The 25,063-nt window shown below is 35.8% G+C and overlaps 1 protein-coding gene across 9 annotated transcripts in view; it reads right to left on the reverse strand.

The window, feature by feature from the left end:
• The window catches only part of LOC574572 (inositol hexakisphosphate and diphosphoinositol-pentakisphosphate kinase 2), a 40,784-nt gene extending 18,727 nt beyond the window's left edge, over positions 1-22,057 (reverse strand). The window contains exons 1-16 of one of the 9 annotated variants that reach the window (XM_031000323.1): positions 21,909-22,057; positions 20,131-20,303; positions 19,745-19,807; positions 15,796-16,151; positions 15,301-15,383; positions 12,385-12,539; positions 9,385-9,486; positions 8,819-8,980; positions 7,879-8,000; positions 6,883-6,984; positions 6,269-6,355; positions 5,964-6,081; positions 5,103-5,265; positions 3,157-3,168; positions 2,278-2,295; positions 577-699 (exon numbers count right to left, since the gene is read on the reverse strand). In XM_031000323.1, coding sequence (XP_030856183.1) covers positions 577-699; positions 2,278-2,295; positions 3,157-3,168; positions 5,103-5,265; positions 5,964-6,081; positions 6,269-6,355; positions 6,883-6,984; positions 7,879-8,000; positions 8,819-8,980; positions 9,385-9,486; positions 12,385-12,539; positions 15,301-15,383; positions 15,796-16,151; positions 19,745-19,807; positions 20,131-20,229 — 1,765 coding nt within the window. In that variant the 5' untranslated portion in view covers positions 20,230-20,303; positions 21,909-22,057. Of the gene's footprint in view, positions 1-576; positions 700-2,277; positions 2,296-3,156; positions 3,169-5,102; positions 5,266-5,963; positions 6,082-6,268; positions 6,356-6,882; positions 6,985-7,878; positions 8,001-8,818; positions 8,981-9,384; positions 9,487-12,384; positions 12,540-15,300; positions 15,384-15,795; positions 16,152-19,349; positions 19,715-19,744; positions 19,811-20,130; positions 20,304-21,908 lie in introns of those variants that run through there. The other 8 variants (XM_031000322.1, XM_031000327.1, XM_031000324.1 and 5 more) reach the window with 8 other exon arrangements.
• Positions 22,058-25,063: the final 3,006 nt, after the last annotated feature.

The following is a 25,063-nucleotide window of genomic DNA, read 5'->3' on the forward strand; positions in this document are numbered from 1 at the left end:
ATCTTTGCGCAGCATAAAACATATGACCATTCGGTACAATTGTCTGAAAATCAAGACTATTACTTTTGGGCTCTATAGCCCTAAAGTCGATTTGACAACTAATAGTCGTTATTTTCCCACTTGAAGACATTTTCAAGTCCCAACTTTTTTAGGGAAGTTCTAAATTAGTATTATCTTTCAAATGCAGTTGGAATTTAACTTTTTCATTTTTTTTGGCCTGCAAATGGGACATAGTACCTTTAATACTTGATACTGCCCTGATTTGAATATAAAAACAATTAAAACAGAAATGTGCCAGCCTCAAGTGAAATGAAAGATATGATAGAGTGCAGGGCTTGTCAAACTTTAAATATGTGAAAACAAATATGGATTTAATAAAAAAAATTCTTCTTCAAATCTTAATTTTATTCTCTATTTTAGAAGTATAACATGAATGCATGTGTACATGTATATAATCCTCAATAAGAATCATATCAAATAATTTACAGTAGTAACCTCGATATGACAATATTACTGAAACTGATTGCTTTAAAGTAATCTGAAAGTAGATATTTTTTATTTTGAAAGCTAGCTCACCTTGCCCTCCAGGATAGATGCATCTGAACGCACGGCCTAACTCCTCCGCCTGAACACGACCAGCTGGTGTTAGCTCTCCACCCCATTTCAAAATCAGCAAAAGGGATGGTTCTCCTTTCGAATCTGTACAATAAAAGAAACAATTGCTTATTTTGTGTATAAAGGACATGACAACAGCACCACAGCGCTTAGAAACAATGTATTAGGAGCAGTGTAAATGTGATCTATTATTATTATTATTATCTCATATTCAAAAAGAGAAGTCTTGTTCATATTTCTGAACATTTCCATGTGAATATGTATTTTGTTTTTATCTTTAAAAATATATTGTAGAAATATCCACTATATTTTCACAACAAGCTTTGTATGCCATTCTTCAAACAAAAATATACTCATCATACATTCATGCATTGTATTTCAATCCGACTCTAAGAAAAACAAATGAAACCAGCCTTTCCTATTAGTCAATGAATTTGTCTACAACTCGGTATCAGACATGCAATGTTTCAAACTGACTACAAAATTACTGAAATTATGTGTACAACTCATAATATCATCGATCTGAAATGATATAATATCATACGTTATTATCTACATGTTTAAACTGCAGTTACTGGAAAAAAGATAGCACCATTAACCATCAGACAGGTAACAAATTTAAAGCAATGATGATAATCATAATTCAAAAGGTCAAAATTCGAATAGAAGACAAACTAAAAGCATTCAAATGACAAATGTCACCCCACTGCCCATGAATCATAAAAATAGATCAAACAAAACATGTATAAAAATAATCATGCTCTCATGAAAGGAGATTACCCCATACCTACATACATTAACACAAAGAAGTCAAAGTACTTAAACATAGGAGGAAAACTTAATGTGATTACCATATATTCTACCTAATTTATACTAGAATAACAATTTCCTAATAGTAAACACAGGAACGTAATATTGGATAATATATAACACATACATGTATCAAGATTTTAAGCATCTGATTGGTAAAAACTACATGCATGAAATACACTACTGTCTGTTAGGCAGTATTGCGATAGATATTGACTGGGCATTACTCTAATTGCACGTACAAAGCAAGGATGCAATAGATACACATGAAGATACAAAGCAAAAATGTGCAAATGAGATGCGTGCAATTGGTAAATTTCCCTACAAATGAACCCACTTTTACAGGCATACTTCATCAAAATATCCTTTTCATTTTTTTTGAGAATTAATATGCTGGATGCGGAATATAAGATAATTATTCAATCCTTATTTTTGGGGGTTATTGTTAAAACTATAGCTCCTCTGTGATCTCAAGACTGCATTATGCACTCTCGAAAACATGAAGTTAATATTGTTATCGTGCTGCTCAAAGCAGTCAGTATCTGAATAACAGAATCAGAGTGCAGCTATTGATAGGTTGTTAGTAAAAAAAATTGTAAAAAAATGTTGGTTAGTTCTGCAATCGTGCAAATGTTAAAAAACATTCTCCGCAAGAGTTGTGTGAAAAGGGTATTTTCATGCACTACTTCACAGCAAGTCCAAGTCTATGACAAAGATACATGTAATGCAAAATTATTATAACATAGTTCATGCAATAGGAGACAAATGAGACCAAGCAGAGCACAAATACAATCGATCCTGAGTGCTAAATATATATACAAAACACTTTGTAAGAAAAAGTTACAAACGCACCTGGCCACTTTCTAGAACCTTTTCCATATTATTTTTTTTCAAAACAAAAAATAATTTTCAATGCAGGATAAGAATGAAGAAAATAGAACATTGGTTTATTCCACACTTTGCAACAGACAAAGGTATATTTTAATACATTTGAATAAAATAGCAGGCTTCTCACCAGAAATTTGTTGACCTTTGGTCCAAGTTGAAAGAAATACAGCCATATGACATGGACACCCCAGGGTTGGTTTCAGAGAACCAATGAAAAATTTCAGGCTGAAAGTATGTATTGACAACCTTTGTTCTAGAGAATTCAACCAACATATTTTTGTCTCCATTACCCCAAACTTTGGTATAGCATCAAGGAAGTCTTGTCTAAAAAGTTGCGAGGTATTTCAGTGTGATGGGCCGGGAAGGATTTGTTACTTGTCACATTATAATAAAAGGAAAATTCATGGTCAAATGAGCTAAAATATGAGATCTAGTGTTAAATGTCATACTGTGATGGAAATAAACTTTTTAAAGTGATTCTGAATACATTATAACAATAACAATAACAATAACAATAAACCATTCTTGAATAGTGCATAACACATTACAAAAGTATGTTCCTATGCACTTGATAAAAAAGGGAAAAGAAAAGCAAAGAGAAAATAGAGTTCCCATAAGACTGCAACTGCAAGATCCATTCATTAAATAAATGAAATGATTAGAAAAGAATTACTACAGCTAATCGATTAGTACGTGATGAATCTCTCTCACACACACACATGCACACACATACAAATTTGGGACAGGATTTCGATAACTACATGTTAAGCATTATCCAATACTTAGCTCCAGCAGTTTCTAGAGAGCTAAGACCAAGGACAAGAAGTTAAGGCTATCAATTACCTGAGTGAGAGGCTATGAAATAAAAGAGGGCAAGAAAAGGACAAAAGAAAACATAAATATCAGGTAAGAAACAAGTTTGTCAAAATAACAAAAGACAAAACCTGGATGCTCAAGACACGTGGCTAAGCAAGTTTAATGTGGTTAAAGTTTAAATGTAATGCAGAATGTTGGTGAAGCTCAGTTTATTTCAAATAAAATGCTAAAGATGTCTTTGATGAACTAAAGCCTGAAGCAGGGCCCCTCTTATAAAGACTTACAGTTGATCCACATCAATTTTAAGTACATTTAATAATCAATCACAAGTTTTCAGTCCCTTATCTCTTATGTACATAGTTGCGATTGATATCAATAGCAAATAAGTTACTATTAATATCAACTCTCTATTTGACTGGGCCTAGATATCACAAAGTACTGTGGTGCATGTAGATAGACTCGAGCACTCAAAAAAGGAATAAATGGCATTCAAAAGTTTTTTTTATAAATTCATCAATCAACTTAGGCCTTAAAAGAAAAAAACACCCAAGGAACACTCTAAGGAAATGGGGAAAATGTAAATTAATAATCCTAATATATATAATTTGTATATATCAACGGATTTACATGTGAATATGGGAAGGGGGGATATGTAGCTACAGTAGGCATCCACTGTATTCTAACCATATCAGATCGCAGTATCACTTATATGCAGAAATCATTCATTTTCATTCAAAGTGTATGGCAGAACCATGAGCAACCAAAAAGCAACCAAAAAGAAATATTAAATGAAGAAATAAATGTTAATTCAACTTATAGATGAAATAACCAATGTAATATAGTCAGTAATGAAGAAATTTAGCATTGAAGAAATAAATAAATAAATGGAGCCAAAACTGATGTTTATTTTGAGTTTTGAAAAAGAGAAAAATCATAATTCTATCAAACAATTTCATTAATGATAACCTAGTAATCATCTACACAAACTTTTCTCATAACTACAGACATCTTGGGGGAACAATATTTAAATGTTCACAAACAATATGCATTTGATTTTTCTTTGAATTATATACATTTTGAAAAAATTCCATTATATCAATGAAGGAAAAAAGTAAATTCTTAGTGAGCAAGCAGTTCTATTTTCATCCACAACGTTTACTTCAAAAGCAGTTACATGTGCATTAAAGGCATTATTAACAATGTTTCCAGCTTTACAAATCTGAGATGCATGGCACTACATGTTATCAGTGTCTGTGATATGGTGTAATAGTGAAGCCCTACAAAATGATCATGAAGTGCTTCAAAAAAGTAACAAATCTTTGAATAACCGGTTTTACCATACTCATTTTGCCCACTAGACTGTAGTGTTATTAAAAAACTGTTCAAAACTATTTGCCAGACAGTTTTAGAAATTTCTTATTCAAATTATGAATATCTTGATAATCAGACAGACAATCAGCTTGTAAAAGTCATGGGATTCCTGACAGACCTAAAGGTTAATAATTATGAATGCAGCCTGAGTTAAATCCAGGATTTTAGAACCTGAGGCAAAGATGCCCAATCCCATGAACTAAATCCCATCGTAACTAAACACATTCCTAACTTACTGTGAGTGATAGCGCTTTGATTATTCAACATGATTGTGAGGAAATTAAAATACAGAAATTTATTCATCATGAATGTGGATAAGTCTTAAAAGACTAATCCTTACAAAAAGATAAATCCCTAGAAATATAGCACAGGTCATGTGAGGCTATCTAAAAGGTTCTTGCAATGTGCTCCGGACATTCAGACACCCTAACCTAACCAGTCCTTAAAAAATGCATGTCAATCAAATATGGATACATGATCATCTGTATGGAGCCACATGAGCATACTCTTCACATTTGAGTATACAATTAAGCGTCTTTGTGGCTCTAAACAGACGATGCATCCTTTTTTCGAAAGATTTAGCAAGAGATAAAAATGTTTACCTTCTTCACTGCTGGAGTGCTTCATGATGCCCTTGGGAAGGTACTTGAGCTGCACCTTACGGTTGATCCCTGAGAAATGGCCGTACATCTCCAGGACGGCCTTTAGCTGCTCTAGCTTCGACTCCCTCTCCTCAATCTCAGGCTGACTCCTGTGCTTCTGCCACTGAAGTTAAAGAAATAATTAGAGAAGGATTATTTAAAGCCTGTCTGTATTAGTTTGGCCAGGGGGATTAGACCTCCCTGCAAGATCACGGACAGGTGGTTATCTCATCAGATCAGCTCTCATTTAACATAAGAAAAAGAGGATCATGGGGGACCATTGGTCACCGATAAGGCATTGTTTGCTATATAGACGGCGCAAGTAGCTGTAAGTAGTACACTGGGGCTTTAAGTCATAGTTCAAGACGTCCATGGAAGACAGTGATGATGGTGTGCAAGGTTTGACACTCAAGGGACATGTTGTTTCTCACGCCAGGTCCCTCTTTACCTAGGTGTATTGAGAGGGATAATAATCACAGGGGTCTCAGGAAGCGTAGTATCTATACTGATTAGGCTACCTTGGGTAAATGAGACCATACCTATATCATGTCCTATATGTACTAGCTGACAATCCTCTGCGGGTCTAGGCACCATGAATGTATCACCACATTGTCCGAGAAAAGTAAGATCTAGCCAAACTGCTCAAGACATACTTAAGGTCAAAAGGCAAAACATCATGCATGTTTTGTAACCTCAAAAGGCTTCATCGGTTATATACACTTATCAAGATTTTAAGCCTTTCATCTAGGCAAAAAATGCACCTTCCTCATTATTTTCCTACTGGAGCACCAATCAAAACTACAATGGCCATACAATACATACCTTGAGTTCTCCTAGCAGATATCTTGACACATCTAGAATCTTCTGCAGCTGTTCAGGCCTCTTCAGCTTCACCTTACCCTTGGAGCGTCCACCATAGCTCTCAAACAGACTAAAGAATCTGAAAAACAAAGGAATTATTGATAGGATCCGATGTTCATTATTCTGATACATACTCACTCTTCTAGAATATATTCAAATGGGGTAACATATGTTCAGCTTCTGATACTACAGAGAACATAGGAAATGAGACATTTCCCGATGTCAATTTGTTTAAAGATTACTTCCATAAGAATACGGTATCTTACTTGGGATGCTTGACCTCCATTTTCATCTTCTGTTTAGGTGTTCTGTCTCCATGCCTGATAACAGCTATTACACATCGGAGCTCCATCCTGGCAGAAACAATTGTTACAAGTATGATATGAATTAATCAATTTAAGAAACTTTGCAAAACCTGGAAAATACAAATAAGGCATACATGTATCTCCCATCAAGGCACAAATGAGTGAATGAATACACTATTCCTCACAATTTATAGGAAGACCATGACAGTGATAAATAGGTACATCACAAGCAATTATCATCTATTTCACCCGTTACACTGTATATTGAAATAAATAATATCCATTAGACATTTTCTCTAGAAAACAATTCATCATAATGCAAATGTTCAAAACTTTGAAATACGAAGGACAGCATTTTTGTAACAGCTTTGCATGAAATAAAATAATATCTAAAGTAGAAAGTGAGATATATTTTGAGTACACAACCTGACAGTAAAATCAGCTATGTAATTGAAGAAAAACAATAAACAGATTGACACAAACCTGCAAATTTTGCCTCAAAAGTGCCACATTAGCATATTGGTGAAAGACTAAAGACTTAATTATATGAGTGATTGATAGATCAGGTGACTTACATGGTTCCTGATGTGGTTGGCATGTATGGTATCTCTTCATCTAAGGTGAACATCTGCCATGGGATGTTGTATTTTGGAGCTAACTCCCTCATGATCATATTCCTAAACACAAAAACAAGATGGAAGGTGGAAGAAGATATACATTTAAAACGACCCAACTGAAAGTTTTTGAAGCATCTAATTGTTAATGACCACATACAATCAAAACAAGTTTTTCAACAGGATTCAACATGACAACAGACTGAATGGTTGATTTTGTGTTCTTTAGGAAAGATGGTTGTAGTATAAATTTATAGAATACAAAAAATCATTACAGCCTTAACATATTTCCATATAATTACGTTTATCGTATACATTCTTATTTGAAATGATGTTCATTAACGGTTATTTAATTGTTAATAGTATATAGCCAGTAGTAACATGATACGTCTTCATAATGTTAACTAAATGTTCTGCAATTTTGTACAATGTTTATCGTTTTCAATTTGCGTAATTCATATGCAATTCAGTTGTGAAACTGTCATTCATGAAAAATGCAATAAAATACCATTTTTCTATCCATCTATCATAAAATGTTAAGACCCTGTTCTCATTACACAAGTCAGTGCGATCCAGCTTACACTAGATCAGGCAGCCTCTGAGTTGAGAACAGGGTCTTCATGGCCTTCCATAGCAGAATGAACTTTCTATCGAGTGTCAGATTTCTTGCTCATTCCATTATGTTCAAGTCTTGAATATATGTTACAAAGTCCAAAGTACATGAGAAGTGGAATAATTCCATTTTCATATACCTCTACCAACTGTATCAAATGTTTACTGCTTTTCCATTGTGAAGAGGAGGACCAATTAATTCCAGTCACTTCAAATCAATTTAATTTCATCACAACAACAAATCATATTGTAAAGTTTCTGTTATGTTTCTAATAGGCAGAGACCAGTGTGTCATGAGATAACTGCTTTTTAACCCCCTACAATATGAAATGAGCTATAACTTACCCTAGGATTTTGGCACAGTCATCATAATACTTATTTGAGTTCTTGACAAAGCTGAATCCATTGACATCACACACATAGGATCTTCCACTGGCCCTCAGCAGATCAAACCCACATACAGTTTGCTGGAAGGAGAAAACAAAAAGTGCAACATACATGTAGGTTAGTCTTTGATCGTATCTGTTAATGTCTATGTGGTTGCAAAGAAAAGAAACTAGGGTACGCATAAAAAACTCATGGAGTGTCAGGTATTCGTAACAAAGTTATTTAGAGTATGAATGACCATGTTCATGTTCATGTTCATGTAAAGGCGCTAAATAATTATACCAATATGTATGTATGTATGTATGTATGTATGTATGTATGTATGTAACCAGCTACTTGAGAAGGGAAGTCATTGTCAGGTTCATGATCCGACTTTCAAAATACCAGAATATGCTTATAATTTGTCTAATTTTCTCAAACTTTTTCTTTTATTCTTGTGTTCCTTCTTGCTCTCATGAAAAGTCATTGTCAGGTTCATGATCCGACTTTTAAAATACCAGAATTGCTTATAATTTGTCCAATTTTCTCAAGAATTTTTCTTTTTCTATTGTGTTTCTTCTTGCTCTCAGAAAAATAAGGATTAACCATCCTTTGAGATGCAGAAGGGTCCTAGGCATAGAAGATTATGAACATAATAAAACCAGCATTAAGAACCACATTATGTATGTTTTCAAGAATTTTGTTTCTAATTGATACCTGTATTAGGTAACCTGCACATAGAGACCACCTGACTTTATTTAAAGGTCATCTCCCTGTAAAGACCACCTCCCTATGGAGACCAACTACCTATTATAAAGACTGCCATTTTGGTACACTCCCGCTACTCTCTAGCTGAGAGACCACTACAATGACACAGCCTTATTAGGATTAATGTCTATACAAATTGAAGCCTGTATACCTTGAATGCCAGGCAGACTTTCCTTGCAATCATCTTCTCTGAGTTGGTGAGTATGACTGGATAACGGACCTCCTTTCCATGACTGTCTCGCTCTACCTTCCCATCCAGTGCAGGTGACTTCCTGGCTTCTGCATGGGCATAGTCTGGTCCTACTGTGTATACCTGCAGCGTTCAACACCATCAGAGTAGGAACAAAAGTTATGGTGATAAAATTCCACTTCCAATTAGAAAATCAGTATTGGATGCACACGCTTTCCACAAAATGGAGCTACATGTAGTATGATTTTATCAGCTAGCCTACTATTCTAATTCACAGATCATGTACTGTTGTATGGTATAAATACATCAAATTCATATTTTAATTGATTACTTTTTCATGATCTCTAAAATGTGATGCTTACCTTTACAACAAATACTACTTCTCATTACAAACAACCTGGAAAAAAAAAAAGAAACACTTCCTCTTTCCTGAAAAACTTAACTTTGAAATTCCATTCAAATTGTCAAAAATGCTGATGATGCATGTGGTCGGGTCACCCATTCAGTATCTAGTCACTTGTTCTTACCTTTACATCAGTACCATCTGTAGGCATGAATTCTTCATACATGTAAGAGCCTGCCCTTCTTATTCGACTCTCTGGAGAATAGATGCTACTCCTATTGCGCATCTGTTAAAGAGCAAGAAGTATATCAAATACATGTATTAAGTCCAGTATTGGCATGGAATTTGCATTTACATAAACCTGAAATGTTGTCATTTGTTTATAGGCCTTTCTCATTTTTTTCATGATGCGTTTATCCAAATAATTTGTACACATGTTTTCTGTTCTGACTGTCTATACATTACGATGAAGGGCAGTGACTCCAAGCAAGCACTTTTGTATAGTCTCTCATTATTGCCGGAATAATGCATGGTGCCAAAGCCAAGAATGGTGGCTGTTTTCTGTACACCTGTAATCCCAAGAAACCTCTGCCGCAAAGTGAATTTTTTTAATGACCTTTAAAGATATGCATATAAAGTGTCTTTCATTGTATGTACGAGGTCTGAGGTAGAGCTTTAAAACAATGAAGGTTTTTCTTGGCTCCAAGAAAAACAAGCAGATATTATTTTGCTCCACTTATAGTTCTCCAGACACTGTTAGTACTTGGGCATCCGAGTGGAATGGCGATTTGTTTTTTTCGCATGGTTCTGTACATAGTAGACAGGTTTTGATCATGATAAAAAAAGACTGTCGAATACAGTGTCGTATCTAAAATAATTTCCGATAACGGAAGGTATTTGATATCAAAACTAGTTATTGATGGAAATGAGTGTATAATATGCAATGTTTAAGCACCAACTGCAGACAAAAGAACAGAGCAAAGAGTCTTTTTTTAACATTTTGTTTTACGACTAGACTCAATTGAAGATATAGATACAATTCTAAGTATAATGGGAGGTGACTTTAATGTACTTATGGATATAAATCTTGACAGACAAGCTGGGCATCCCCAGTTTTCCCAACAGGTTGTCTATGTACTTAATGAGATGCAAAGTGAACTTGATCTTGATTTAACGCTAAAAAGTGTCTGTTATGCTGTTTTGTCGTGGTATTACTGCTTTAACAATGAATGAACATACTTTGACGGAAAGGAATTAATGCAAGACACTGTTAATTTAATAGTATGTACATGTTGAATTAAAGTCTTCAAATAACATGGATGTAGGTGTTTGCCTAAAACTATGTCAATTTTAAACGATTTTTAAACAAATTTGATGATTTTATATGAAATTTACAAAATCAATCATTCATGAAGATGTTTCAAACTCTGTAAAATAAGATGAACTAATGAAGTTGTGCTGTTTTTTTATGGGGATTGTTGTAAAGAAAGTACACTGTATCCAGTATGTAGGACTGGAACAGTCTTTCTCCCTCAATTGTAACCCAACCTTCCTTAAATATTTTAAAATCTGCGGTTAAAACCAGCACCTTAAGTTGGTGGCCGCACATGACGACACACCTCCAGTTTAAACACCTTTACGGCGTCTTTTGGAGGAATCCTACAAAGTACCAAGTGAAGATCATTCATGCAGAAATGTCCATTCTGATTGGTTACTAGTGTCTCCTTGCACACTCAAGTGCATCCTGCTTCAGTGCACGGTGCTTTGTGATGTTATGCTCTTTTGTCATGGGTTTATAAGAAAAACATGCTGTTGTGCCATTTAGACATGCTAATTAATTATGAATAGTGACACTTTAAAAATTCAAAAAAATGGTTTAACATGCGTAATATGATGTATTGAGTACCGGTACCAAAAGCCCCAAAAAAGCATTTTGAAAAAAATTGTATGTTTTGCCGTTTTGTCATGGGGGGGGGGGGCAGTATGAATATGAGTCTTATATGGACAAGGTAACTCAGGTTATTATTATACACTCAAGGGCGAACTGGAGTGAGTTTGGAGAAAAAAATACTAAATATTTTCTCAACCTTGAAAAAGCCCACAAGAGTAGATCCTCGATCTTCTTGCTGCGTGATGGAAACAAATTGGACAAGTAGGGTAAAACCAGTCACTCAAAGGTTTTTACTTTCTTGAGGCACTTCTTGATATTTTGAAGCGCAATTTTTTAGGGCTTCAATATAACACCATATCACAGACACTGATAACACGTAGGGCCGTGCATCTCAATTTTAACAGGGTTCAACGATCCCTTTAAGCAGTTTAGCAGATGATAGAACACTGACGGAAATCCTTTTTTGTTCTAGGGAGGGGAAATTTTGATGATCGCTGATGTTTTTTATTCTTTATACTATAGATCCATTTGATTTCTTCTTTGATTTATTGTTGTTACATGGATATAAATGTCTGTATATTTGTATTATAATTATGTTTAATATAAAAATGTTATTGGATCAATTCAAACTTATCAAATATTTAATAAGTACAGTATTGGGACAAAAAGCATGAAGAAATAAATGCAGACAATTCCTTATCTATAGTAAATAGCACTCTGTATCAACAATGCATGGCTCTTTGATTTTCAGATCAAGGAGCAACAATATTTTTGTTATTAGCTCACTAAGAATGATAAAAATTATAAGAGTAAGATTAGCCAATTTTCATTCACTTGCATAAGTTAAACAAACATCAACACTTGAAATACAGATTCTGTAGTCACTTGTGTTTGATAAATTTATATTCTACCAAAGTGGTTTCTTTTAAAAGAAGCACTTTCTTATTTTGTTTTCAATCCCATGGGACTTTAGTATAGATTACATCAATATTCAGTACAATCAATGCAATTTACAAATTACAGGGTTATCAATGAGGGTTCTTGGTTCTTGGTTTGTTATCCTCCTAAATACTCCAAAATGAAAAGCAGATTTGGTTGATGGTGGACTTTTGGAGGCTGTTCCATTTTTTGGTGGTCCTTTGAAAAAAATGAGTGTGCATATAAGTCCCAATTGGGGCTTGAAATGCAAAACTGGTTTGAGTGACCTTATCTTCATCGGCCAGGTTTTGGGTTAGTTATGGATTAAAGGTCGATGTCAGGGTTATTGGAATACAGAGAAAATTATTTCTGTACCTTTCTGAAGAGCCGTTGACTACCACCTCCAGCCGACGACGGGTAGTAGATATAGACATTATGATCCTCTGCTGATACAGGCTTCTCTACGAATGGCTTGCGGAAGATGACGTCATCGATCTCCAACTCATCATCATTCTCAATGAGGGAGAAATCTGATTAGAATTTTAAAAAATATGCTCATTACTAATATATAAAATGCAATCTAAACGGATATCATATGGTGGAGGCATGGAAAAAGTATATCAAAAATATATCAAATCATTTTTTTAAATAAATATATAGAATCGATTTGATTCATTTATTTCAATCATAACCGGTGTGTTGGCTCAGTCAGTAGAGCGTCCGCCTCACAACCAGGAGGTCGTGGGTTCGAACCGGCCGCATCATACCAAAAAGATTAAAAGATGGGAGTTGTTGCTACCTTGTTTGGCGTTCAACAATAAGGGATAGAGCAACATCAATCTGGTGCTGCTTAGTGGCTGCCGGGCTCACGATCAATTGGGCAAAAAGAATTTCTGTTTCGGTTTAATAAAATTAGGAGTGGACTTTAAAGATATCATTATTATTATTATAAAACAATAAGATAATATATATACAAAAAAGTAACAAAAGTAACATGAAACATTCATAATCTTACAATTCTGAAATAAAGAAATTGGAGACTAAAAAGGAACTTTAAAAAACTTTGAAGTATAATAGTCCCCTGACATAAATAACAAGATTACATGGTTGTACACATTACAAAAACAATAATATATAAATAAAGATACCACTTATTACAGATACACACCGATAAACACACACACACCATACACACACACACACACACACACATGCATGGTACATTGCAAGGTAAAATAAGGTAAAAGAAAGAGTTAAGGGAAATCAGAAGAGACCAACTGTCTCTTCAATAGAACCTTAAAGGATGATATAGTTGTGCATAATGTTATTTGATCAGTTAAATCATTCCAAATATGGGGACCATTATGTATCAAAGAGTAAAGCATTAACTGGGTAGAGACCTTTGGATAATGATATTTGATACAGGAACGACTATTATACGGATGAACAAATTTATTAAGGATAAACATTTGACAAACTCTTTTAGGTACATAATTATTATAAACATTATACATCATAATAGCACTCTGAAATTTATGTATATTATTGAGTGTTCTTAAGCGAAAAAACAGGGGACGTGAATGAGCTTGATAATGGGAGTTTGTACAAATTCTTAAAGTTTTCTTTTGAAGTTTATAGAGATGTTCTAGTTTAGGTGTTCCCACACCGGCCCATGTGATGTTACAGTAATGTAAATAAGGCAAAATTAAACAATTATACAACATAAACAATACTTTTCCAGGCAGAAATACACGTAATTTACAAAGAACACTAATGTTTTTAGATATTTTGTTATAGTTATATACAATCGATGATCCTGAAAAGATAAAGTGTCATCCAAAAGGATAGTCCCTGAACCATTCCCAAGAAATACCGCGTATACCAAAATGTTGTAATTTAATGAGGAGAATATCGTGGTTAATGACATCAAAAGCTTTTGACAAATCAAGAAATAAGCCTAACGTACGCAATTTATTATCTAATTTATTGAGAATGTGATCATGAAGGTCAATTAGAGCATTCCACATGATGAATTTTTTCTAAAACCATATTGAGAAACAGTCAGAAGATTATTTTATTAATATGATTAAAGAGCCTACCCTATTATAAGCGAGTAGTGTTAATTGTCGATAATTAGAGAATATGTGGGGATCACCTTTTTTAAATGTGGGTTTGATTTTTCCTACTTTAACATTCTTGGGGATTTTTCCTGACAAAAAGGAAAGATTACATTTAAGAAAATTGGTTTAACAATGAAATGTACAAATGTATAACATGCTTTATAATGTACTGACTTATTCCTTCAAAATGTGCTCTTAGTTGAACTGAGCAGTTTGACAATATTCAAAACTTCTGTGTCATTGGTAGGATGAAAAAAGGATCTCGTAAAAATGAATTAAAATTGTATTTCGGTTTCTGAACATGTTCAGATTTAGTTTTTTAGCAATACTAGAAAAATAAGAATTAAATTCATTTACAATCAACTGAAGATCAGTTTACTTGTTCTTACCTTTAAGAAAATAATTAGGATATTGATATTTTCTTCTCTTTCCTAATAAATCATTAATAACTTCCCAAGTTTTAGACATATTATTTCTATTCTTCTGTAATAAATCACAAAAAAATTTTTTTCTTTATACAGACTGTAAAATTGAGTATAATTTATTTCTAATTCTTTTATATTTACATTCATTGCTGTTGTTTCTTTTCTGACAAAATGTTTTATATAATCTATACTTTTTATTAATCTTTTTTTTAACAGTGAAGGGCCGTTTTCGTGGCAACTTTCTTTTCTTCACTATAAGAACAACAAAGTTATGATCATACACAGTTTTAAATGTGTTTAAAAATGAATTATAGGCTTCATCTACATCACAAGAAAAAATACATCATTCCATTCTAATAACAGATAAATCCCTCTGAAACGAACTTAAACTTAAAGAACCTGTTTTCCTTATATGGAAAAATGAAGATGGTGAACATCTTCAATAGAGCTGTAGCTAAAATAGTACAGGTACAGAATTGCTTCTTCACTACGGTTCTTCTTTTAGTTCTCTTTTGTTCTGCTTTTGTTTGACACATTTTTTTCCTTATCAACCAAATAAAACATTTATATTGGATATTTTATAACAGATGGGAAAAAAACAGTCTGCATCATTATGGTGAAAATAATCAATTTAGGAAGTTTTAATTTTTGTCTTATTCATTCGTATTCCTTTATTTCATATTTTATGGTATTGACTAATTTCATAATCCATAACATCATGTGCACTTGCTGAGTCATATACGTACCATCTGGATCACAATCTCTATCATGGATACCATGTCTGGGAACTAGTATGTCCTCCTCAGATAGAATCTCAAACACTTTCCTCCTGAAATGAGATTAAACACAACCTTATAAACACAACCTTATGAATGTTCCACCAAATGGGTTTTATAATACTGGCTTCTTGTATTTAAACCACCACATAATATATTCAAGGCACTCAGTTACTACCCACGCTTATTTAGACTGGAGATTTTGGTGCTCATAGCACTACTGATATTTCTTACTACAAGGTACTGTACCCACTGACAACAATGTCTTGCCTAAGGACATGAATGCCAGAATGTCTCTTATATGCCTGCATGAATTCAATCAATATTTTAAAATTCCTCCTACCAAGGCATCTACATGTATCTACTGATAAGCAATTCTGTAAATGCATGTATTTTACATTGTAAGCTGTAAGATCATTATGTAAATTTGACAAATAGTATTTTTGTTCTGAAAGTGTTCATTACCTGTCATGCAGGTTGTACTGTGCCTCAAGATCATTGATGACCAGTGGCTTACGTAGCTTGGCGTACTCGATGGCTTTGTGCAACGGAAAGCCCGTGGAGAAGAACGAGATGAGAGCATTGCACTGGGGCCAGCTCTCCACGGGGTCGTTCAAGATCATATCCTCGTCAAAAATGTCCAAGGATATATACTCAAACTTTTCAAGCCGGTGGAGGATCTCCCGCATCGGTCTTGAGCTGGCCTTCTTGCCCATGCAGCAGATCCCGACGACGACCTTTGGTTTGATCTCCATGGCTTCCCAGCGAGACAGGCCCGAGACAGCAGAGGGCGATGTGCTGAGCCCATTGTTTGCGCTTGCCTGGACAGGGGAGGGAGAAAAAAAAATCCATTCTATATGTCAATTAGTTCTCAATGGTACAACACTTTAATATATGAAAGCCCTTCTGTCTCTATTGAATAAAAACTTACATGCATTCTGCCCTTCTTGTAGAACTTTTTTTTAATTACCGTAATCAAAATTAAAATAAATTTTAAACATGCAAGCAAGATCTAACATGCCAGTAAATTAGTTTCTACTACATCGTAAAATCAAATAGGAAATTAAACATCCGTTATATAAAATTAAACCCGATAGTCATATTTACATGTAATAATCATTGATTTTAACTAAGGTTGGTTAGGATCAAAGAGTTGCTGCTGATCAATCCATCTATTTTTTTTTTCTTGTTAGTTTGTTTCAAAATTAACAATTTACGACAAAATACCAAATAATTATACAAAATTATACTTTTACAACCAACTGAAACTCACGATCACATGGACTGACACTTATTAGCATGCGCTTGGGCTACATACAGTACATGTACCACCAGCTCCCTGATCTACAAGTGGCTAAATTCTAAGTGTTAAATGTGCATACTAGCTACATCTACATGCATTAGTATGATCAATAAACATAATGTACATGTAATAAACATAGACCTTCCATATAACCAAGTTCCATAGCACCTGCATACAGACATGAACATGTATGTTGCAAGGTTTCAAATGCCTTTTCACTTTTACGTGCTGTGGATCAGACTACCAAATTTTGGATTTACATCATGCCTTGAACATAATACCATTGGTGTCAGTGCAATATTTAAGATGGTTTTGCAGACCTAAAGTAAATATTTTCACTTTTAAAAGGTAATTAGGAGAATTTGTCAAGGTTAATTTAGATTGAAATACCCAAATTTGAGCTGGACCTTTTAAAATCATTACAAAGGCCAAAACTATAATAAAATATAAGTATTTGGGGCATTTAATATGCATTGGTATACAGCTCTGATCAAATACAAATTCGTGTAATACTCAGGGCTCCACAGTTTCAAACTGCAATCTACAGAATCCTTACGTACAGTGTATGCAGTGCACCGGCTCATAACATTTCTAAATTTAAGGGGGTCCATAGTTTTGTGGACCTGCATGTACATGTATATGTTAGTGTTACTGTTGAGCCCTGTAATACTGTATGTTAGAAAAGGTTTCATAGCACAGTGACCAACTTAATCCATCAAATAAATGCATGCTGATGCTTCGACTGACAGAGAAAAACAATTTACACAAAGGTTTAACAAAGTATATAGAGCAAGAAAATATTATTAGAAATTAACCAAAGAAGCAGAGACATCTAACTAAAAGATAGTAGAATGGCTATGAATGTACAGTAAGAATAGTTAGAAATCGGGCATTGTTTCACAAATCCTTTATAAGTAAAAGTTCACTGAAATCCAATTGAAACACATGCTAAATATAATGCACACGTTTCAATGGGTTGTCAGCGAACTTGCACTTATGACAGTTTCTTGAAACGATGGACAGAGCACCAATAACAAACATGTACCAGGTCATGTGAACCTGCTCATCCTGCTGTACTCTCTAATACGAACCTACAGTGTACATGTATCGGCCTTTCAGATTGTTTTTTTTTGCTTTAATTTGTTTTTAAGTACACAGATTAAGAAGCTTCTGCAGAGCATTGGAGAAACTTTGTATGAAACTACGCATGCTATTAAATACGTAAATTATACCAGTGCTGAAAAATATTTTTCTTTTCTTTTTCTTTTTCTAAAGTGGGGTACCGGTAGTAAAATAAATATAAAAATCCTAGACTAATGTAAACCTTTTAACTTCAATTGAGTTTATATTACAATACATTATCTTTTTAAAAGGAGTCTCATTCAAAAAAGCTAAACATAACCACACAGTATCTTCTTATTAAATTGTGCATCTACCTTTACAGTTTACGCATCTCTGTATTTTGTGTAAAGATGTCTACATGTATACGCTACATAAATTGTCTGGTGCTTTGTTCAGACTTTTTCATTTTCATTTCCATGGATCTGAAATTAAATTTATAGGCCTATGAAGCTTTAATAATTATTCTGAAAAAATAAAAAAATAAAAAAAATGAATCCACATATTCCAACGTAACTGTATCCAGTAACTTAAAGTGAAAGACTTGATATGATTTGTCTACATTAGATATTTGTAAGAAATATACTGTGAAAATTGCAATAGTGGAAAAGAAAAGATAGGCAAATGTACATAATTGTATAAATTAAAGGAAAAATATTCACACTTCTGAAATGAAGAGACTTTGATAATAGTCTGAAATCAAATGAACATGTAGTACCGGTATATGTATGTGTACTTGTATTGCTCACAAACAGTTTGTTAAATATTTTATAAGAGGCAAATTGTGATACATTCTTTGTGTAGCTAAAAATTCTGGCTAGAGAATATGTAGCAAAGTCTAGCTGGCTTGAAAGTAATTTTTTCTTCAATTTAATTGTGCTTCCAATCAAGAGACAAGAGGTGGTTCTTTCTGTTATTTTTAAATGTCTATTTCATTAGAATCTGTCTTAAGTTACCTTGTCATGATTAAAAGAAACAAAACTGTATTAAAATGCGTGATTAAAGAGTACCAATCACCTTGAAAACTAATACGTGTATAGCTAGAATGTATGAAACCAACCTCAGAAAACTTGACCTGGCATTCTATAGGTTAACAGTTTTAAGGAAATACAACTGAAGAAAATAAAGGATTACACGAAACCCTACACATGGAACCCAAGTGCTTCAACTAGTCTGCTAAACAAGTCTATTTTATGTTTACTGCAAGTGTATTTAAAGTTAAACTGCAATATTTCTCTTTGCAGATGTAATATTCCAAGCTCATAAATTTGTAGATAGTTTAGCGACATGGAACCCCTTACATCAAGAGTAAAACATGGCTGGGTGATTGGTAAGTTTTAAGTGCAAATAGGAATTCCTTATATTAAATGTATGAATATCCATATGTACACACGGTGGCGTACAATAAATTTTGTACCTGTGATATTTTTTCTCTTTGATAAATTGTTTTGATCTTTCCTTAGGGGTGTGAGAGGTTCACATTGAGACTGTTGTGGGCAGGGTCTGTTTCCACTTAATGGCATACATGATAAATCAGCTCTCTTCATGCAGGTCTATTGAAGCTCCAACAAGAGTTTAATGATTTAATCATAGTTACCTTTTGCATAGTGCTGGATAACCTTTTAGATCCTCTAGAAATAAAAGTTAAATTACATGTAGATGTCATTTAATTTCAGATCTTAAAAGCAAAAAAAAGGAAGCAACAACAACAAGGTTATTCAAGAACAAACAAGCTGCATGAAACTGGTTTCAATTTTTCCTACATAAAATTCATGCATATGGTTGAAAGCATTCTTAACAAATTTCATACAGAATGTACAGGTATGAACCTAAGCTCTGAGGCCAAGTAAAAATGAAACCTATACCTGGTTTCTAAACTTCATTTTTCATAACTAAGGAGAGGGTTCCATCAGTTGTTGATTGATAGCTTTCCTGCACACATACACATAACAAGTAATAAGCCAATATCAACACTATTTTCTCCATTTTCACCTGTTCATGCACTACTGGCATTCTATTGCAGTACCGGTACTGTTGACCAGGCTTCCTCAGATTCTTCTTTAATTCATGTCCAGTTTAAAGTATCCAACAAAAAGGAGACAGACAGAAAAATAAAAGTGAAAGGGGACGAGAAACAACAAGAAATCAACTTTACTTGGCCTTCTAACCTAGTGTGAATGATCACTTTGTAGATGAACACATAGAAATGTAATGCTCTGAAATATGCTTTCATGCAGAATAAGTTCAATTCAAAGAGATTAAAAAAACTATAGAAATGTGCTTCAATATTGTTAAAGTTTGATGAGAACTTCCTATAAGTTTCTGAACATTGTAACACAGTAATAAGTACAGGTCTACATGTATACGTGTATATCTACCTGGGACTTTGCATCACTTGGTATTTCTCCTATGATAAAGTTCACCCTTTCGTCACCACCTGCAGCATTTAGTGATGTTAATGATTCTGGGATGTCCATGAAGGCTGGAGTTAGCGAAAATCTATCATCAACCTGGTTCTATTGATCTGTCTTCTGCAATAAGCTCAGTTTCACTAAATGATGGAAAGAGAAATTTGATAAGTAATGCAATCAAATGAAAAACATCTGTTTACGGTCACTGAAGTATCAAAGAAATAAACACCAATTGAACTTCAAAATCTCAAGACTCGCGACTGCTTACACTGAACAGTCATCTTTATTCAGAGCAGGCATTTCCTTCCCCCATCATGCCCCAAGAAAGAACACAGTCCCTTAATAAAAGTTAAATTAATATTTAAACAAACGGCTGCTAGTAGACTAGATCTAGGGTCTACATGCTACATTGCACGTAGAACTTTAGCTTGCAATTAGCGCATGCACAGATTGTTCATCCGATCTCAGTCTCATTTTCGTAAGTTGGTGCCTAGCCTAGCCAACATGGGCCCTTCAGATTGGCTATCGCTGTTTTCTATTCACTCAATGCTATAGATATTTGTGCAAGGAGTAAGCTTGCGTTTTTCCGGTTTTTCGATACCAAAATTAGATCTATGATATTTCAGTCAAACCATCTACTTTTTTCTAGAATCTATTTGTTATGATTTTTTCACTTACCGCTAAGTATTTCACTTACTTAAGTTTTACTTAAATACTTTTTAAGTCATTTTTAAGGTACAGTACAAACTGTAAATTTATTCTGAGATGTTCGTTGATTTGTCTATTTTATGTGTTTGCAATGCTGTGTGAAGTGAAGTGCGTCACCTGTTTAAAATAGGACGTGTCAAAATCTCTGACGAAAATCACGTAATATAACGTAGATCTATTGACTTAACACTTTGCCATTGAAATTAAGTTGCGCTTAAGTTTCTAGGCCCTCTCTCACTTAAATTCGAAGCCATAGCCACTCACTCAAGCAGATCGGCCAATGAGAGCACGTAAACTCACTGTACAGCGGGCGCGCGCACGCCTGTGACTGTGTGAAGTTATCTACCGTAATGAGGATCTGAGACATTACCATCATTGTGCAGCTGTTTGCCGCGAAACCTGTGAAAAAGTGTTTTCTGAAAAGTACTCCAAAAATAACAAGAAAAATTGACACAAAAAAAACAGGTAATATAATAAACATAACGACTTTTAACTTATGATCTTCATTTGGACATTTAATGAATATTTACTTCATTTTGGGTATGTTTTAGTAGGGTATCTCCACGCCGGAGTTGCGGGTCAAATTTTGGATAGGTTTCTGAACAAGCGCCCAAACTTGCCAAAGGCAAAGTTCTTCGTGCATTGGCATTGCCTTTGCAGTTGCATTTATTTTTAAAGACAAAGTTGTCTTACAAAGTATTGCTAGGCCAAGGGCCGGGCCAGGGCAAGGCTATTACTAACAGATATCAATATAGCCTTAGATAAATCACATTAAAAAAAACAAATATTGAAACAGGTTCAGTTAATGTCTAAAATTTAGCTAGATGAAATGGAAAACCACCGGCAGCGGCAGCGGTACGGCCTACGGTGGAATCAGCCCAGGCCAGCGCGCCAGGCACCACAACACCGGCCGTCCAGGTTGGCTGCGAGTTGCGTGCAAAAAATGATGAGGATCCCGATATTCCAAATCCTATTTCACGACAACGCCGCAGTGCTCTCAAACTCAGACTCAGATTTTAATAAAATTGATAACTTACAAGTTCTAACATCAATTTTAAAAACCGTTGATGTAGGTTATGGCCTGTCATTAACATGCGTCGTCGAGGAATCTTCAAAATCTACGTGATTTTTCTTCGTACACACGATCGAGAATCCGACATTGTTGAAGGTCACGTGATAATTTTTACCGTCGATGCGATGACCGTATAGCTTTGTAAACACAAGCGCTTGCGCGTGGCGTGTGTCTTCCGTGATATGAGGGTGATATGATGGGTTGCCCCATCCCAGAGGCTAGGGTATCCCCCCCCCCTGGCCCGACTCTGTGTTATTTAGGGTACGCGTATTATGCATGTCCCCTTTCTTGAAAGCACCCAGGGGCGGATCCACGTAGCGATTATTCCGTCTCGGCCCCCCTAGCCCCCCCCCCTAGCCCCCCCCTAGCCCCCCCCTAGCCCCCTAGCCTAAACGATGAAAAAATAGGATAATAACGTAAAGTTAACCTTTATAAAACAAAAAACAAGAGTCGGCACTAAATTTTGTATTAAGATTTGGCTACCCCCCCCCCCCTTGACGCCGTCTGGATCCTCTGCAGGTGCGGATCCACGGGGGGGGGGGGGGCTGACGGGTTAACAAAAAAAGAATTAAAAAAAAAAAATTCTCACGAATTAGGTGAAAAAACAAAAATAGTGGTCTCACCCCCCCCCCCCTCGCTTATTCACCGGCTGACTGATTCGGCGAAAAAAAATTCCTGAAAAATTGGACCAAAAAAAAGTGCCTCCTACCCCCCCCCCCCCCCCCCCCCCCCCCCGCTTATTTACCGGTGGCTGAGTCGCAACTAATATTTTCTCACGGATTGGGCCCCCTCTTCCCGCCGGCTGGATCCGCCACTGAAAGCACCAGTGGCGGACCCAGGGGGGCCTGGCCCCACCCCCCCCCCCTGGGAAAAAAAACGTGTAACAAACGTAACACGTTAATTTTACCTTTTTTTTTTGAGATGTTCTTTTGCAGACTGATCTTATTTGCGACTTTCTTTTTCTGGCTTCTGTTCTTCTTTCTTTCCTGCTACTCGCCTTGCGCGGTATTACAATACACTGGTGACAAGACGTGTGTTGGAAAATCAAAGGTAAGGTATCAAAAATGCTCATCTGACCGTAATTAAACGCCTAAAATCCCTGAGCTTCCGGGGCTCTGCCCCCGGGACCCAACCAAGGGCCCTAAGGCGGGCCCTTTGATACTCATCTGACCGTAAGTTAGTGCCTAAAACCCCTGATATTCCGGGGTTCCGCCCGCTGGACCCCACCAGGGGCCAAAAGGCGGGCCTCTGAATGCTTATCTGACCGTAATTTATTGCCTTAAACCTGGGTTTCCGGGGGCGGACAAGGTAGCAAAATATATTCATCAAACCGCAGGCGCGTAGCCAGGGGGCGGTTGGGGCGCCCCCCCCCCCCCCCAAAAAAAAAGCCGGCCAAAAAAAGGAAGGGGAGAAAAGGAAGAGGACGTAGGAAGAAAAAGCAGCAGACAAAAAACAATTTTGAAATTCAGACAAGGATTAAGACTCGAAAACGGTACAACGAATCGTCTTCTTTCTCATTTAATGAAATGTCAAAGCTTCCGCGCATCGCGCAGGAGTGGGGGGGGCTGAATTGAGACAAGGATTAAGAGACGAGAACGGTACAGCGAATTGTCTTCTTTCTTAAATAATTTAATGAAATGTCAAAGCTTCCGCGCTTCGCGCGGAGGGGGAGGGGAGGAACTGAATTCAGACGAGGATTGAGAGTCGAGAACGGTACAACGAATCGTCTTCTTTCTCTAATGATTTAATGAAACGTAAAAGCTTCTGCGCTTTGCGCGGGAGGAGAAGGGGAAAACTGAATTCAGACGGGGATTAAGAGTCGAGAACGGTACAACGAATCGTCTTCTTTCTCTAATGATTTAATGGAACGTGAAAGCTTCCGCGCTTCGCGCGGGAGGGGGAAAGCTGTATTCAGACGAGGATTATTTTTGGGAACGGTACAACGAATCGTCTTCTTTCTCTAATAATTTAATGAAACGTCAAAGCTTCGGCGCTTCGCGGAGGAGGGAGGGCCGGAAATCGCCCCTCCTTGCACCCCCCCCCCCCCCCATTGCAGTACGTCAATGCTGGTCACCATTACGTACCAATATTTGGCTCGCATAATTTCAAATTTGCCCTCCCCCCAAGAAATCCTGGATCCCACCCCTCGTCTCTCAGACTCTTATCCCCTCTCTCTCTCTCCTCTCTTTCACCCCGTTTCTTTTGTTTCTTTTTTCTCTTCTTTTTTTCCTTTTCTCCTTTTCTTTCTTTTCTTTCTTTTCCTTTCTTTCTTCTCCTCTCTTTCCTTTTTTTTCTCACTATTCTCCTTTCCCCCCTTTTCTCTCCTCCAGTGGCGTACCTGGGGTACTCCGTCAGGGGGGGGGGGCGGGGGCAAGCGACCGAAACAAACAAAAAAGGCGATGCTAATTTTCACTTCTGGCGAGCGAGCGAGCAAAAAAAAAATCTTTCAGTAACGTTTGGTATATAAACTGGTATTGTTGCAAGTTGGGGGTGGGAACATTCACTTGTTAGCGACGTTAATTTCATTTTTTTGCAAACGAGTGTAGCGAGCAAGAAAAAAAATCACTTCTTTTTTAATAATTGCCACTTAAACTTGGTTCAATTGTCCCATGCAGGGCGCGGGAACAATATTGTGTTTAGGCTGATTTTATACCCATTTTAGCTAGCGAGCGAAAATACATCTTTCTCTCAATTAATTGCTATATACAATTTGTTTCATTGTTGCAGGTAGGAGGCGGGCACAATCGTGTTTAAGGCAATGTCAATCCCATTTTGGCGGGCAGGCAACCCCCTACATTTCTCTTTTTAATGATGTTGTAGCAGGTTAGTAGTGGGCACATAATTCCACGAGCTAGCGAGCGTAGCGAGCGAAAAAATCACTTTTCTTTTATAGGGAAAATATGGTACATAAAACTTGGGTTCATTGTTCCATGTCAGGGACGTGATTATTAAAAGCGGTGTTATTTCTATTTTGGCGAGCGAGCGTAGCGAGCGAGCAAAAAAAAATCACTTCTCTTTTATAGGGAAAATATGGTATATAAACTTTGGTTCATTGTTCCATGTCAGGGACGTGATTATTAAAAGCGGTGTTATTTCTATTTTGGCGAGCGAGCAAAATTT

This window comes from Strongylocentrotus purpuratus, unplaced genomic scaffold (assembly GCF_000002235.5).
Source record: "Strongylocentrotus purpuratus isolate Spur 01 unplaced genomic scaffold, Spur_5.0 spur5_scaffold_6, whole genome shotgun sequence".
Lineage (NCBI taxonomy): Eukaryota > Metazoa > Echinodermata > Echinoidea > Camarodonta > Strongylocentrotidae > Strongylocentrotus > Strongylocentrotus purpuratus.